Below are 14,440 nucleotides of genomic sequence, written 5' to 3' on the forward strand. Positions count from 1 at the left end.
TTAGCCATTTGACAGGTGTGAGATATCTCATTAATCTCATTTGATTTGCATTTCTCTGGGGATTAATTATTGAATCATAAGGTTAGCTAAATCAGCTTTTAGATTATCATCAATATTTACTCAGAGCTAAGCCAAGCAGTCTATATTTCTCTCTCTCTCTTTTTTTTTTTTATGATAGTCACACAGACAGAGAGAGAGGTGGGGGGGGGGGCAGAGACATAGGCAGAGGAAGAAGCAGGCTCCATGCACCGGGAGCCCGACATGGGATTCGATCCCGGGTCTCCAGGATCGCGCCCTGGGCCAAAGGCAGGCGCCAAACCGCTGCACCACCCAGGGATCCCTATATTTCTCTTCTTGTAAACATTTATTTTTATTTTTAAAAGATTTTTTAAAATTTTAAAAGATTTAAAGAAATTTATTTATTCACGAGAGTCACAGAGAGGCAGAGACATAGGCAGAGGGAAAAGCAGGCTCCATGAAGGGAGCCTGATGCGGGACTCCTCCCCAGACCCAGGATCATGCCCTGAGCTGTAGGCAGATGCTCAACCACTGTGCCACCTAGGTGCCCCTATTTTTTTTAAGTGTTTTATTTATTTATTTATTTATTTATTTATTTATTTATTTGAGAGAGAGAGAGAGAGAGCAAGAGAGAGAGCATGAGCAGGGTGAAGGGCAGAGGGAGAAGCACCCAATTGTGTACCCAATTGTATGATGAATAGAGGAGAGAAAGGTATTGGTTTGTTGGGGAGAATTCTTACTGTTTGAAATTGAGATTTTTGCTTTTCCTGCCAATTTGCATTACAGGTGTTTCTGAGTCTAGAATACCTTATTTTGACTTTTGTGGGTCAGAGTTGGGAAAGAATTCCGTTGGTTTTAAATTTTTTTAAAAAAATTTATGATAGTCACAGAGAGAGAGAGAGAGAGAGAGAGGCAGAGACACAGGCAGAGGGAGAAGCAGGCTCCATGCACCGGGAGCTCGATGTGGGATTCGATCTAGGGTCTCCAGGATCGTGCCCTGGGCCAAAGGCAGGCGCCAAACCACTGCACCACCCAGGGATCCCCTTCAGTTGGTTTTAATATGAACTTCAACCAAATCTGTTTTAGCCCTACCCTTACCCTTATCTTCAAGGGTTCATTGTGCTTCCAAATTCAGAATTTTTTGTGTGGTTCTTTTTTTTTTTTTTTTTAAGATTTTATTTATTTATTCATGAAAGACACAGAGAGAGAAAGGCAGAGACATAGGCAGAGGGAGAAGCAGGCTCCAGGCAGGGAGCCCGATGTGGGACTCGATCCTGAGACCAAGGATCACGCCCTGACCCAGGGGCAGGTGCTCCACCACTGAGCCACCCAGGCGTCCCTTTTTGTGTGGTTCTACTGTAAATCAGTTTGTCTCTCAATCTCTGGCAGGCAGTTAGGTTTCAGCTTTCTCCTCTCTTCTAAGATGATCACTTCTACTCTACTGGGATCTCTGAAGGGGATCCCAATAATGGCATTCCTGCTTCATGCAGGGGTCCTGAACAAGTTGAGAGATAAAGCAACAGGCAAATATGGAGGTAAACATATCGACTTTATCACTGTGGGAGGCTAAATTGGAGGTGTACTTTGTCTTTTTCTTTCTTTCTTTCTTTTTCTTTCTTTCTTTCTTTCTTTCTTTCTTTCTTTCTTTCTTTCTTCTTTCTTTCTTTCTTTTTCTTTTTTTTTTAGATTTTGTTTATTTATTTGAGAGAAAGAGAGTGGAGGGAAGGGCAGACTGAGAGGGAGAAGTAGACTCCTTGGTGAGCAGGGAGCCTGATGAGACACGAGGCTCCATCCCAGGACCCTGGGACCATAACCTGAGCTGAAGGCAGATGTGTAACCAACTGAGCCACCCAGGTGCCCCGGAAGTGTACTTTAGTATGAGAATTTATGGGCCTGCTAATTGTGCCCAGAACCAGACAGCCTGGACTGAGGCCTACTTCCCCATGGAGGAGCAAAGCAGAATTACGTGTCTGACAAAGACTTCCTCTTCCAAGAGCAAGGAGGATGGAACAGGGTGGAACACTCCACTTAGAGTGGGTGAATAAAGGGCTAAGAGAGAGGCCCAGTCATACTGCCTGAACTTTTTCACAAGAAGTAAGACATCAGGAGTAAGGAAGCATTTCTGAACTACATGGTACATCACTTTATAGATGCTAAGATTTTGTTGAACTCTCTCAGCTTTCCTTTCTTTCCTCACTCTATCTTTTGGGTTAGGTCTTTAAAAATTTTTTTGAGATATAATTGATATGCAATATGATACTACTTTTAGGTGCATAATATAATATAATATAATATTTGTATATTTGTGAAATACTTACCATGTATGTAATTAACATCCATCACCACACAGTTACAAATTTGGGCTTAGGTATTATTCTTTCGAAGTTATTTTAGTAAGGTTTGGGAAGAAATGAAAGTAAATATGTATATTAAATTCTCTGCCTCTTTTTTTTTTTAAGATTTTATTCATGACAGAGAGAGAGAGAGAGAGAGGCAGAGGGAGAAGCAGGCTTCATGCAGGGAGCCCGACGCAGGACTCGATCCCAGGACTCTAGGATCAGGCCCTAGGCTGAAGGTGGTGTTAAACCACTGAGCCACCTGGGCTGCCCAAATTCTCTGCCTCTTAAACAGAGGTTTCAGGTTAGTGTTTTGAAAGTAATTTTGTTGCCAGGGTTACAAATTTCTTTTAAGACAACTATTTATTACTTGTGCTAGTAGGTGAATACAGTGATGCAATAATTCTTAGATTGCAAAATCTCTAAATCATTTGTATTTGCTATTGCAATATGGATTTATTTTTGGGAGACTTACTCTGACAATTTTGTTTGACTTTGGTTAATGTTAAAACTAGGTTGCATAATGTTAACATATAAAGAAAGAGGTGACTCAAATTAAAATATCTCAAGCACAAATTAAAAATTTTTGTAGATATTCCATCAAATTTCGCTTTCACAGAGCAATAATAAAAAATGTACTGTAATAATATATATGCTTCCCACTTCAGCATTTACTAACAATCCTTAAAGTGAAAAGGATCCCAAACTAAAGAAAGAATGGAGTGCCTGGGGTGGCTCAGTCAGTTAAGTGTCTTCAGCTTAGGTCATGATCCCAGGATCCTGGGATGGAGGACCCCTGTGGATCTCCCAGCGCAGCGGGGAGTCTGCTTCTCCCTCTCCCTCTGCCTCTCTTCCTGCTTGTGCTCTCTCTCAAATAAATAAATAAATATCTTTAATTTATTTATTCCAGGGATCCCTGGGTGGTTGAGTGGTTTAGCGCCTGCCTTTGGCCCAGGGCATGATCCTGGGGTTCCAGGATCGAGTCCCACATCGGGCTCCCTGCATGGAGCCTGATTCTCCCTCTGTGTCTCTGCCTCTCTCTCTCTCTCTCTGTGACTCTAATGAATAAATAAAATAAAATCTTTAAAAAATTATTTATTCTTGGAAAATGTAGGGTAGCTCAATTATAGTATTCATGGTGTTAAGCAAAATCTTTTCTAAAAAAAATCTGATAAGTATCTTCAACTAAGGCTTAATAGAATAATCAAGTTTACTTATTAGTTACCCTGGAGTTTTTGTATCTCAACAGGCATCATAACATAGAATATCTAAAAAAAAAAAAAAAAAAAAAAAAACCATAGAATATCTATTTGTGGCATGTGCATCTACGAATTAAACCGGATTATAATGGTCCCCTTTGGAAAATGATTTTTTTAAAAAAGATTTTATTTATTTATTTGACAGAGCGAGTGAGTGAGAGAAACAGAAAGAGAACAAGCAGACAGAGGGAGAGGGAAAAGCCGACTTCCTGCTGAGCAGGGAGTCTGACGGGGCTCCTCTATCCCAGTACTCTGGGATCATGACCTGAGCAGAAGGCAGACACTTAACCAACTGAACCACCCAGGTGCCAATGGAAAAAGATTTTAACTTTGATCATAGGAACTGGATTTGAGATTCATCTTTACAAATTACTAATCTTGGGATGCCTGGGTGGCTCAGCGGTTGAGTGTCTGCCTTCGGCTCAGGGCGTGATCCTGGAGTTCTGGAATCGAGTCCCACATTGGGCTCCCTGCACGGAGCCTGCTTCTCCCTTTGCCTGTGTCTCTACCTTCTTTCTGTGTCTCTCATGAAAAAATAAATAAAATCTTTAAAAAAAATTACTATTCTTAGGACCTTGGGTATACCCTTGTTTAGTTATCCATTGTAATAAATCACCTCAAAACTGAGTAGTTGAAAACAATAGTCATGCTTGATTTACTCAAGATTCTAGAGGGAATAAGTCCTACATTCCTGAAGGAAAATCTGGGTGGTACACCATTGTGGTCACCACAGGATCTGTGGCTTTTGGTAGAGAGACACAGCCTTCTTGTAACGACTTGGCATAAAGGAGATGGGGGCTAAATACTCCAATGTCAGTCCTCCAGACTTCCAATCTCCTGCCAGTGCCCTCTCCCACGGACCAAACCCAGAAGTCATAGGACTCTGTGGGTTTTGAGTCACAGGGCAGGGTGGAGAAGGGGGAAGAGTAGATCTAGAGGGGCAACAGAAGATACTCAACAGCAGAAAACAAATTTAGTTGTTGAACACTAAAGGCATGTTGAGTTAAATAATATCCTGATGCATACTTCTTATTTGTGGATTAGAGGAGTGTTGGAGCCACCCTCTAATTCATTCCCTTCCTTGCTCCTTTGCTTTCATCTACCTCCTGATAACTTCACTTTTCATTCTACCATTTAAAATAAACTCTGCCTCATTAGTTCAGCTTAAAGCATGTTCTAGTTCATGAGTTTGGCTTTTCTCCTCTTATTTTTTCACCCTTCTTTTAGTATCATATACCCATCTCCTAGTCTGGTAATGTTCTTCAGCCAACCTCTTCCCAGGCATCTTTCTTTCTATACAGCAGCCCTCTGGAGAATCTTTCTTCCCCCAGCCTCTTATCCTGGCTCCTTGATTAAGACTAGAAAGATCTGGTTTCAAGGTATTGAGGTAAGGCACATGAGAGATGACATGAGAGTGAGAGCCACGGGTATGTGGGGAAGGCTCCTTTTGGTGGATCCCTGTCTACAGTGTACTTTCTGAAGCTATTATCCAGTGGTAAAATGAATTCATCGCCTTTCCTCACATTCCTTATTTCCAACATACTCTCCCATTCCATCTAATGTGTTCTGATACAAAAGTCTCACCATTTAACCTCAATAATCATCTATTCCTTGAAACTCTTTGGCTTCCAGGCATTTTTCCCCTGAATTCATTTTTTTTTTTAACCTATCCCTCAGTTTCTTTCACTACTTTGGTAGACAGTGCCTCTCACCTGTTTCCCCTCAATCTTTTATCCCTTCCTTTCTTAAAAAACAAACAAACAAAAAACAAAAAACCTCTTCCTCAATCTGTTTTTTCATATCATCCTGGCTTCCTTTAGCCTGTGTTAAAACAAACTTAACTAATGCCAAATTACCCCCCAGGGATGTCATTTTTTCCCAAAAGCTCTCCCTCTTCCCCTCGGTTTTCATCTTCACAAAATTTGCTTTTCAAGAATACAAAGGAAACACTTCTCCAGGAGAAGACAATCACTATTTTGTTTTCCTTTAAAGTATTTCACATGCTAACTACGAAGTGTTTACATTTTAAATGTAAGCCTAATTGAAGAATTGTGTGTCTGTGTGGGAGGAGGAGGGGCGCGGTGGTAAAGTGGTGAGTGGTGAGTCTGTTTGAAACCCTAGTCTCTAACCCGAGAAACTGAAAAAATAGTAAACAAGCACTCCACTCTGAGGTTAGGACTAATTCACTCACTTTCTTCTCGAAAAAAAAAAATTTTTTTTTGGTATTTATCTTGAGAATGGTGTAAGGGAATGAAAAGGACAAATTTAAGCAAGAACTAAGAAGTTAGACTCTCAAGACAAAATTAAAAAAAAATTCTTATCTCACTGTTTGGTATCCCCACATTCATAGTCTTTTAAAAGCACGTTTAACCTACAGATATCCATGGAAACCAACCAAAGGGAAATTAGAAAGGAGAGGCATTTCAGTACCAATTCTATGCAAATTGATGTTTGATTTTCATTAGTCCAGCACTGTTTTTCCTCCAATGTCTTAGTGTTTATTACAGCAACAATTACCTCAGTAACAAATCCTCCAGGGTAGTTTTGTTTAAAGGTGCCTAACTTATACACTTCACCCAACTGTTTTCAAAAGTGTTCAGTCCTTCATGTTGCAAATTAAAATACTATTTTTATCTCGGCTCTGGTTCTGCAGCAGAAGCCTGTCCCCAGCAGGGCAGGGCCAGGAAAGCTCCTGTGCACGTTTAAATCATGTGCACGTTGCTGTGCATCTCGGCCACAAGGTGCTTTAAAACCGCCAAGAACCGGTGCATGCTGTGTGCCAAATGATCAGTCCTGCGACCTGGACACAGAAGAAGGATGCTTTCTCCCTCCCTCTCACACTAAAAACAAAACAGAAAAAGCAAATCCAGCAGGCATCAAAACCTTCCGAACGCCTGGGGAAAGCGCGCCAATCACACAAAGAAAAGGAGGGGGGCTACTGGGATTCAAAATCCTTTCCCCAGGACGAACACCCTCCCTGACCTATCGGAGTTAACTGCGCGCTCGGTCGTAGCCAATAGGCATGGCGCTCCGGGTTCAGGCCCACCCTGCAGGCTGACGGACATTCATGCAGCCCAATGAGACAGCGCGATGCTGGAGAAGGAACCAGTACATTAGGGAGGGGGGCGGAGTGAAGGCCAGGGGGTTGGCGGTGCCGTGTCATGGAGGCTCAGTCAACGAGCAGCCATTGAAGGGGAAGGAACTGTGGCGTGCGTGTGTGTGTGCGCGCGCGCGCGCGTGTGTGTGCGTGTTTGTGCGTGCGTGTGAGTGCGCGCGAGTGTGTGGACGAGGAGGTGGGGGCGGCCGACTTAAGAGTCCCAACTCCTTGGACTCCATTTGCTATTCTTTTCTTTCTCCCCCACACCTATCTGGAGGTAGTGGGCGTTTATATTTGCTTTTCTTTTCATTCATTTCCAGATCTTTTACAATTTAAGGGTTGGGGGTAGTGGGAAAGGCAGGAAAGGGTCAGGGAAGGAGTAGTAGCAGCCGAGCAGGAGGAGGACATGGAGATGAAGAAGAGGATTAACCTGGAGTTAAGGAACAGAGCCCCGGAGGAGGTGAGATGACTCAGCCCCCTCCCCTTCCCCGCCAGACCTGGATTCGGAGGGTCGGGTTCTGGGGGTCCCGGTGGCTGTGCGGGGAGGGGTCATGAATGAACCCCCGACTCGGGTTAGGGTTAGTGGGGAATATTTAATTTTAAGTGTAAAATCATTAAAATCTTCTATTTAAAATGGCGAAGGGTTTGAAGTTTCTAGGGGCGTTTTTGTGTATGCCTGGGGGCTTAGCCTCCGCAGATTGTCCTCGAGTCGGAGTCCCGGCCTGGAGGGGCGGGACGCGGGTGCTGGGGGGCCGCTCTTTGGTTCCGTCCTGCTCCGGGGCAGGCGGCGTGGGCGCGACCCCCAGTCCCACTCGCCCCTGCCGCAGCCGTCGTCGCCTGAGAAGTTAGTTCAACTTTTCTGCGATGCTGCCAACTCCTCCTTTCTTCTTAGGGGCGGGGGGTGTGCCCCGGTCTCGAGGCCCCGGGTGTCCGGCGCGCCGGCCGGGGTCCCCTGCGGAGGATGAGGTCGGCGGTCGGCGCCCCCGCGGCCTCCGAGTCCTGGGACCGAGGCGGGGAGGGCGCGCGGGGCGGAATCCTCTTGGTCCCCCCCGCGCTGGGACGGTATTCGGCGTGTCATGTCGTCGCGGCCGCAACTCCGAATTGGAGCCCGGGAGGAGGAGGTGTCACAAAACTCAACACATGGGTCGTAGTAGTTCTGTGCTTTAAAGATGGATTCGGCGAAGCGAAATGATGCGCTCCTGCCGCTGTCGCCTTAGTTAAAGAGACGGGGCTGGGAGGGGCCACGTGAGGCTGGTAGCGGTCAACTTCTGGGGGGTCGGACCAGGCGTTTCCGCCTCCTGGTGGAGGGCGCCTCCCGGGCTGGCCCAGCCCTCCCCGCCCGAGGCCAGGCGACCCCGCTTCCCCGGCGGAGCCCCCGCCCCGCGTGCGTTTTCCCGCGGGTCGGGGCGGCGGGCGGCGAGAGCGGCGAGGGTCTCGGTGACTGCGGCCCCTGAAACAAACACTGGGAGCGCAACAGCAGGGATCCGGCTGTTTTCGCAGGGGTGGGGCGGTGCTGTGCACACCAGTGCTGGAGGCGAGCGGGTCTGCTGCTGGGATGTGCGGCGGACTGGGCACCCGAGGTCTTCATGCACTTATTCATTTTTTTAAGCCTTCGTTTCCCTGGAATTGGCAAAGGGCAGGGAGGAGGAAACAGTGCTGCTATCATCCCAGAGAGAGCTGGGAGTTTTCTAGGGCCTACTCTTTGGGGGCTTCAGGAAAACAAACAAGATCAAACACTGCCTTTCAGAAGCACACATTTAGAATACTTTTGTGTGTCTGGGGTTTGGAAAAGTGAATTTGCTGCCCCGCATGCCCCCTTCCGTTTACCTACCCTACCCGTAGTAATTTCCTTTACAATTTTGGGGAGTGCCAGACGTTGTCTTTTTGCAGCCTCCCCTTCCTCCCCTGTGGTGTAATAACGGTCTCTTATATTTGTATAGCTCTTTACAGTTTACAGAACGCTTTTTGTGTTTGTTATTTACCTTTCTACTTCGGACAGACTTGTAAGGTAGATTGTATTGTTCTAGAATCCAAATTAGTAAATGGAGTCCCAGGGCAGTGAAATTATTTACTCAAGTGGAAGAACTGGTTTTCTGACACCAAATCTAGTGGCCCTTTCTCTCCTCCGCTCAGCTGGACTAGGAGTCAGAAGATTTAGAGTGGAAGCATAGCTCTGTTATACTAACTGTGTGACAGTAGCCAAGTCATTCTTACCCTCTGGACCTTGGCTTCCTTAACTCTAAACAGATCATAGTCCTTCTCTGGTCTCTAAAATAATTATGTCAAAGTCATATTGAAATAGGGAAGGGGGCATTGCTCCTTGTTAATTTTTAGCTTTCAAAATCCTCAAACATATTTTTTTGCACTGGGAGTAGATATCCAGGGTCTCCTGTCTCCCCCTTAAGATTAAGTCCTCTTAGGTCCACACCAGCAAGTTTTGTTGTTTGACCTGATAGGAGGATGCTGCTCCCCCCCTCCCCCAATGAGGAGAAGTCTACAAAAATGCTACCAGGGTGTTACAGAGAAATAACATTTTGTCAATGATGTATTGTCCTGAGTGACATTGTTAGGCCCTGCTATTAAGAACAAATACCTCTGAAAGCCAGCTTTCTCAGAATGAGCTTTCGAGCATTTCTTCGTGAAGGGTAACAAAAGTATTTTTGAGTTGTGGTGGCATTTATCAAGCAAAGATAAGGGGGTTTAAACTTGAAATGTGAATAAAATAGTTTCCTTTCTTCTCCCTGCTGTTTTGGGGCAGCTCACTTGAATCCTATCCCAGTAGCCTCTGCAGCCCTTCACTGCATAAATATATGCCTTGATGTTGTGAATCCTTATTAGGGGCAGAAGTAAGTTTCACATGGGACCTTTTCAAAGTTTTATTTTTTATGCTTCGGTGTTATGAGCGGGCATTGAACTTTTTGTCTAAGTTTAAATTTAAAAGATTAACTTATAATGATGACTTTAGATTGTATTTCAGTTTTTGGTTAGGGAGGAGTGAATGGAAGGGATCTGTGTAAGGGAATTAGTGGTTCTAATATTCACATTGCCAGTTGTCTTGACCCAAGTCTTTTGCTAAACAGACTGCAACGTAAAGAATCATTCATTTTCTATCTTACAGGTGACAGAGTTAGTCCTTGATAATTGCCTGTGTGTCAATGGGGAAATTGAAGGCCTGAATGATACTTTTAAAAAACTAGAGTTTCTGAGTATGGCTAATGTGGAACTAAGTTCACTGGCCCGACTGCCTAGCTTAAATAAACTTCGAAAGGTAAGTTGGTATTAAGTGTGAAATCATCATAATTTTGATGCCAAGGGCTAACATGTCTAAGTTTTGGCCAAATGAAACAACCATTCTGCCTTCTAATTAGAAGTTTCTGAATTTCTAGAGATAAGAGAATGAGTTATGCAGGATTTTAGAATCAGCTCTAATACTGCTTTTAGAAATTTAAACATAATAGTGAAATTGCTTTATGACATGAATGTGGATTTATTTATTTATTTATTTATTTATTTAAAAAAAAATTTTTTTTAAATTATTTATTCATGATAGAGAGAGGGAGAGAGAGAGAGAGAGAGAGAGAGGCAGAGACACAGGCAGAGGGAGAAGCAGGCTCCATGCACCAGGAGCCCGACGTGGGACTCGATCCCGGGTCTCCAGAATCGCGCCCTGGGCCAAAGGCAGGCGCCAAACCGCTGCGCCACCCAGGGATCCCCTATTTATTTATTTTTTAAAATTATTTATTTATTCATGAGAGACAGAGAGAGGCAGAGACACAGGCAGAGGGAGAAGCAGGCTCCCCGTGAGGAGCCTGATTTGGGACTGGATCCCAGGACCCTGGGATCACAACCTGAGCTGAAGGCAGATGCTCAACCACTGAGCCACCCAGGTGCCCCATGAATTTGGATTTAATATCTACTAAATGTTTTTCTCTGAAACATAAAATCTACCTATAACCCAATTGGAACCAAATTTGGGGTAGAAGCTTATTATATAGGGGTTCCAATACATTATTTGGTGATTATAGGTAGGAATGTGGAAACTAATAATTTATAACATTTCTTCTTCAAATTGATATATTTTAAAAATCTGGGGGCGCCTGGCTGCCTCAGTTGGAAGAATGTGTGACTCTTGATCTTGGCATTGGGTTTGAGCTCCATATAGAGTGTAGAGATTACTTAAATAAATAAAAAACTTAAAAAATAATCCGATCTGCCCTAAGCCTTCACCATTGTTTGTTTTTTCTCCATGTTGAATATATAGTTGGAACTTAGTGACAATATAATTTCTGGTGGTTTGGAAGTCCTGGCAGAGAAATGTCCAAATCTTACTTACCTCAATCTGAGTGGAAATAAAATCAAAGATCTCAGTACAGTAGAAGCTCTGGTGAGTGGAAAGTCTCTGGACTTGCTCTTTTTTGGTTGTTTTTCTGAGATTTGCTAGTGTTTTTATCTTCACGGATTTATATTTCACTCTTTGAAACTTCTGAATTTCTTATATATTTTTAAAAGGATCTGCCTTCTCTTTTTTTAGAGTAAAACAGATAAATTTTTAAATCTCTGAGAAATTTATTTTATTAATAACCTCACGAGTTGAATATCTGGTTTTAAACTTCCCAGTATTTTCTTAAATTCTGTTCTTTTTCTTTCTTTCTTGATTTAATTTAATTTTATTTTATTGTTTACTTCTTTGTTTCCTGGAATGAGATGAAGTGAAACTCAGAAAATTGTTCTGATTTTAAAAAAGCTTGGCAGGAGGTTGAAATTGTTGACAATAAGCTTGACTGGGTTTAAGCTAACCACATTATTATTGTTGCCTATTTATGCACATATATGGTCAGCAAAATATATTGAGTGGCTACTACAGGATGACTCTAAGCCAGGTGTTGGAAATACAGTGGTGAACAAAATAAACTTCCTATTCTGTGGAGTTTACATGCAGGTCCTCATAAAGAGAATTGATACGATAATCCTTCTTTATAAAATTTGAAAAATCCAAAAATCATTCTTTTAATATATGTTTTCAGGTCCATGAAATAAAAAGAAATAACATAATATTTAAAATCTTGAAATGTAAGCTTTAACTTTTTACTTTTCCAGCAAAATCTTAAAAATTTGAAAAGTCTTGATTTGTTTAACTGTGAGATCACAAACCTGGAAGATTACAGAGAAAGTATCTTTGAACTGCTGCAGCAAATCACGTACTTAGATGGATTTGATCAGGAGGATAACGAAGCACCAGATTCAGAAGAGGAGGATGATGAGGGTAATCATTCTTAATGCTTATAAATACAGGCTCCAGCCTAGCCAGGCAAGTTAGATTGGGCCTGGATATTTAGGTGATAAAAAAAATATATATATATATACATATATATATGTAAAACAAGAAAAATTACAAAACCCACAGCCCTAATCCTGTATTTCTTATTTTAGATTGCTGATAGCTTTGGGGAATTTAATGATTATTATGCTATCAAGCTATGTGAAATTTTTTTTTTTTAAGGATTTTATTTGAGAGAGAGAACGAGACAGTACAAGCAGAGGAAGCGGCAGAGGGAGAGGGAGAAGCAGGCTCCCCATTGAGCAGGGAATCCCATGTGGGGCTCAATCCCAGGACCCCAGGATCATGATCAGAGCTGAAGGCAGATGCCCAACCGACTGAGCCACCTGGGTGCCCTCAAGCTCTGAAATTTTGTATCTGAACTTTTTTAACGACCACCTAGTAAAAGTGGCAACTTTTAAAATAGTACTTTTTTTTTTTTTAAAGGAATCATTTCTTGTAGTGTTATCCATAATAGTCAAGAAATAGAAACAACCCAAATGGCCTATCGACTGATGGAGAAATAAAATGTGATATATCCATACAATGAAACATTATTGATTCAGTCATAAGAATGAATGAAGCACTGATACATGCTCTTGCATTGAAATCATTCTATGAAGTGAAAGAAGCCAGACACAAAAGGCCACATTTTGTATGATTCCATTTGTATGAAATGTCCAGAATAGGCAAATCCATAGAAACAGAAAGTAGGATAATGGTTACCAGGGCTGGGTGAGAGGAGAATGGGGAGTGACTGTTAATGACTGGGTTTTTTTTGAGAGGGGGAGGGTAGGTGATGGAAACGTTCTAGAATTAGGTAGTGAATATATATGATTGGATAAGTGGGTGACTAACAGATCAGATGATGGAATGGCTGTTGTTAGTAATGGGACACTGATTACTCTTGGTTGAAAATCATTTTTACTGTAAAAAGAAATCTGATGGACAAACAATGTTAGAAAATGATAGAGAAGTGGGTTTCGAGATGTCCATAAGGTAAAACAAACTTTAGTGCATGTAATATTTTAATGAAAATATGTACGTTGGAAATATTTCAGTATTTAGAAACCATAGTTCTCAAATAGTAAATATGGATGTTGTGAAAGGGAAATCTTTTTTTTAAGATTTATTTATTTATTTAGAGAGAGAGCGAGCGAGCGCACACAGGTGAACAAGTGGGAAGAGGGGCAGAGGGAGAGAGTCAAGCAAACCTCCTTACTTGAGGGCAGAGCCTGAGACCATGACCTGAACTGAAATCAAGAGTTGGACACGTAACCATCTGAGCCACCCAGGCGCCCCCTGTAAAAGGAAAATCTTAAAAAAAGAAAATATCCCTGAGATAGTTTCCACCTTCCCATTGGCTTTAGAGTTTGAAGTGATTGGGGCAAGGGCAGATAGGCTTAAAGTACTAGCAAGAAACATTTGCTCAGCCACTCACTCATCTTTTAAAATATTTTTAAAGATGGAGATGAAGATGATGAAGAGGAAGAAGATGAAGCTGGTCCACCCGAAGAATATGAAGAAGAAGAGGAGGAAGAAGAGGAGGATGAGGATGAGGATGAGGATGAAGCGGGCTCGGAATTGGGAGAGGGAGAAGAGGAAGTGGGCCTCTCATATTTAATGAAAGAAGAAATCCAGGTGAATAGGCATTTCTTTATTACTAAATAAAGTAATTATTTAGGCATAAAGCCAAGGTCTATAAATAGTTCAGTTGTGGAGAAATCTGAAAATTGTTACTAACTTGCAGGTCTGAGCGTGTCTATCTGTCATTTTTCCTACTGTCCCCTGGCTCAAACTGTATCTAGGGCAGCCTGGGTGGCTCAGCGGTTTAGCGCCGCCTTCAGCCCTGGGCGTGATCCTGGAGACCTGGGATCGAGTCCCACGTCGGGCTCCCTTCGTCAGGCTCCCTACTTCTCCCTCTGCCTGAGTCTCTGCCTCTCTCTCTCTGTGTGTCTCATGAATAAATAAATAAAAATATAAAAAAAAAAAAAAACTGTATACAGATCATCATAAGCACCTATGGTTTTACCGCCTAGGTATCTTGTAAATCCATTCTGCCCAGAGCAGCAGGGTTCATGGAAACATTTTACAAAAGTTTCTGAGCTTCAGCTTCTGCACTTACAGAACTGAAAATAATATCAACCTCTTAGGCTCTTTTCAGGGTTTAACAAGAGAATATAGGTAAATTATCTAGTCCCTGGCACATCGTAGGCACTCAGCAACACTTTCCTTTCCCTCTAATTATTTTTGTTTATGGTTTTGTTGTAGTTTTCCAAATGGTCCCTTGAATACAGTGTCACCACTTAGGTGTATCCTTCACAGTCTGTGCTTGCTTGCTTAGTCTGAATGCAAATATGATCATATCACTGCCCTGCTTGAAACAATTTAATGTTTCCCTGTTGCCACCAAG

General features: G+C 42.5%; 1 protein-coding gene across 4 annotated transcripts in view; it reads left to right on the forward strand.

The window, feature by feature from the left end:
- The window catches only part of ANP32E (acidic nuclear phosphoprotein 32 family member E), a 44,346-nt gene that overhangs the window by 20,478 nt on the left and 9,428 nt on the right, over window positions 1-14,440 (forward strand). For 2 of the 4 annotated variants that reach the window (XM_072766643.1, XM_072766644.1), the window contains exons 2-5: window positions 9,829-9,978; window positions 10,972-11,094; window positions 11,808-11,973; window positions 13,493-13,668. In XM_072766643.1, coding sequence (XP_072622744.1) covers window positions 9,919-9,978; window positions 10,972-11,094; window positions 11,808-11,973; window positions 13,493-13,668 — 525 coding nt within the window. In that variant the 5' untranslated portion in view covers window positions 9,829-9,918. Of the gene's footprint in view, window positions 1-6,266; window positions 7,171-7,988; window positions 8,291-9,828; window positions 9,979-10,971; window positions 11,095-11,807; window positions 11,974-13,492; window positions 13,669-14,440 lie in introns of those variants that run through there. The other 2 variants (XM_025982946.2, XM_025982947.2) reach the window with 2 other exon arrangements.

This window comes from Vulpes vulpes, chromosome 8 (assembly GCF_048418805.1).
Source record: "Vulpes vulpes isolate BD-2025 chromosome 8, VulVul3, whole genome shotgun sequence".
Lineage (NCBI taxonomy): Eukaryota > Metazoa > Chordata > Mammalia > Carnivora > Canidae > Vulpes > Vulpes vulpes.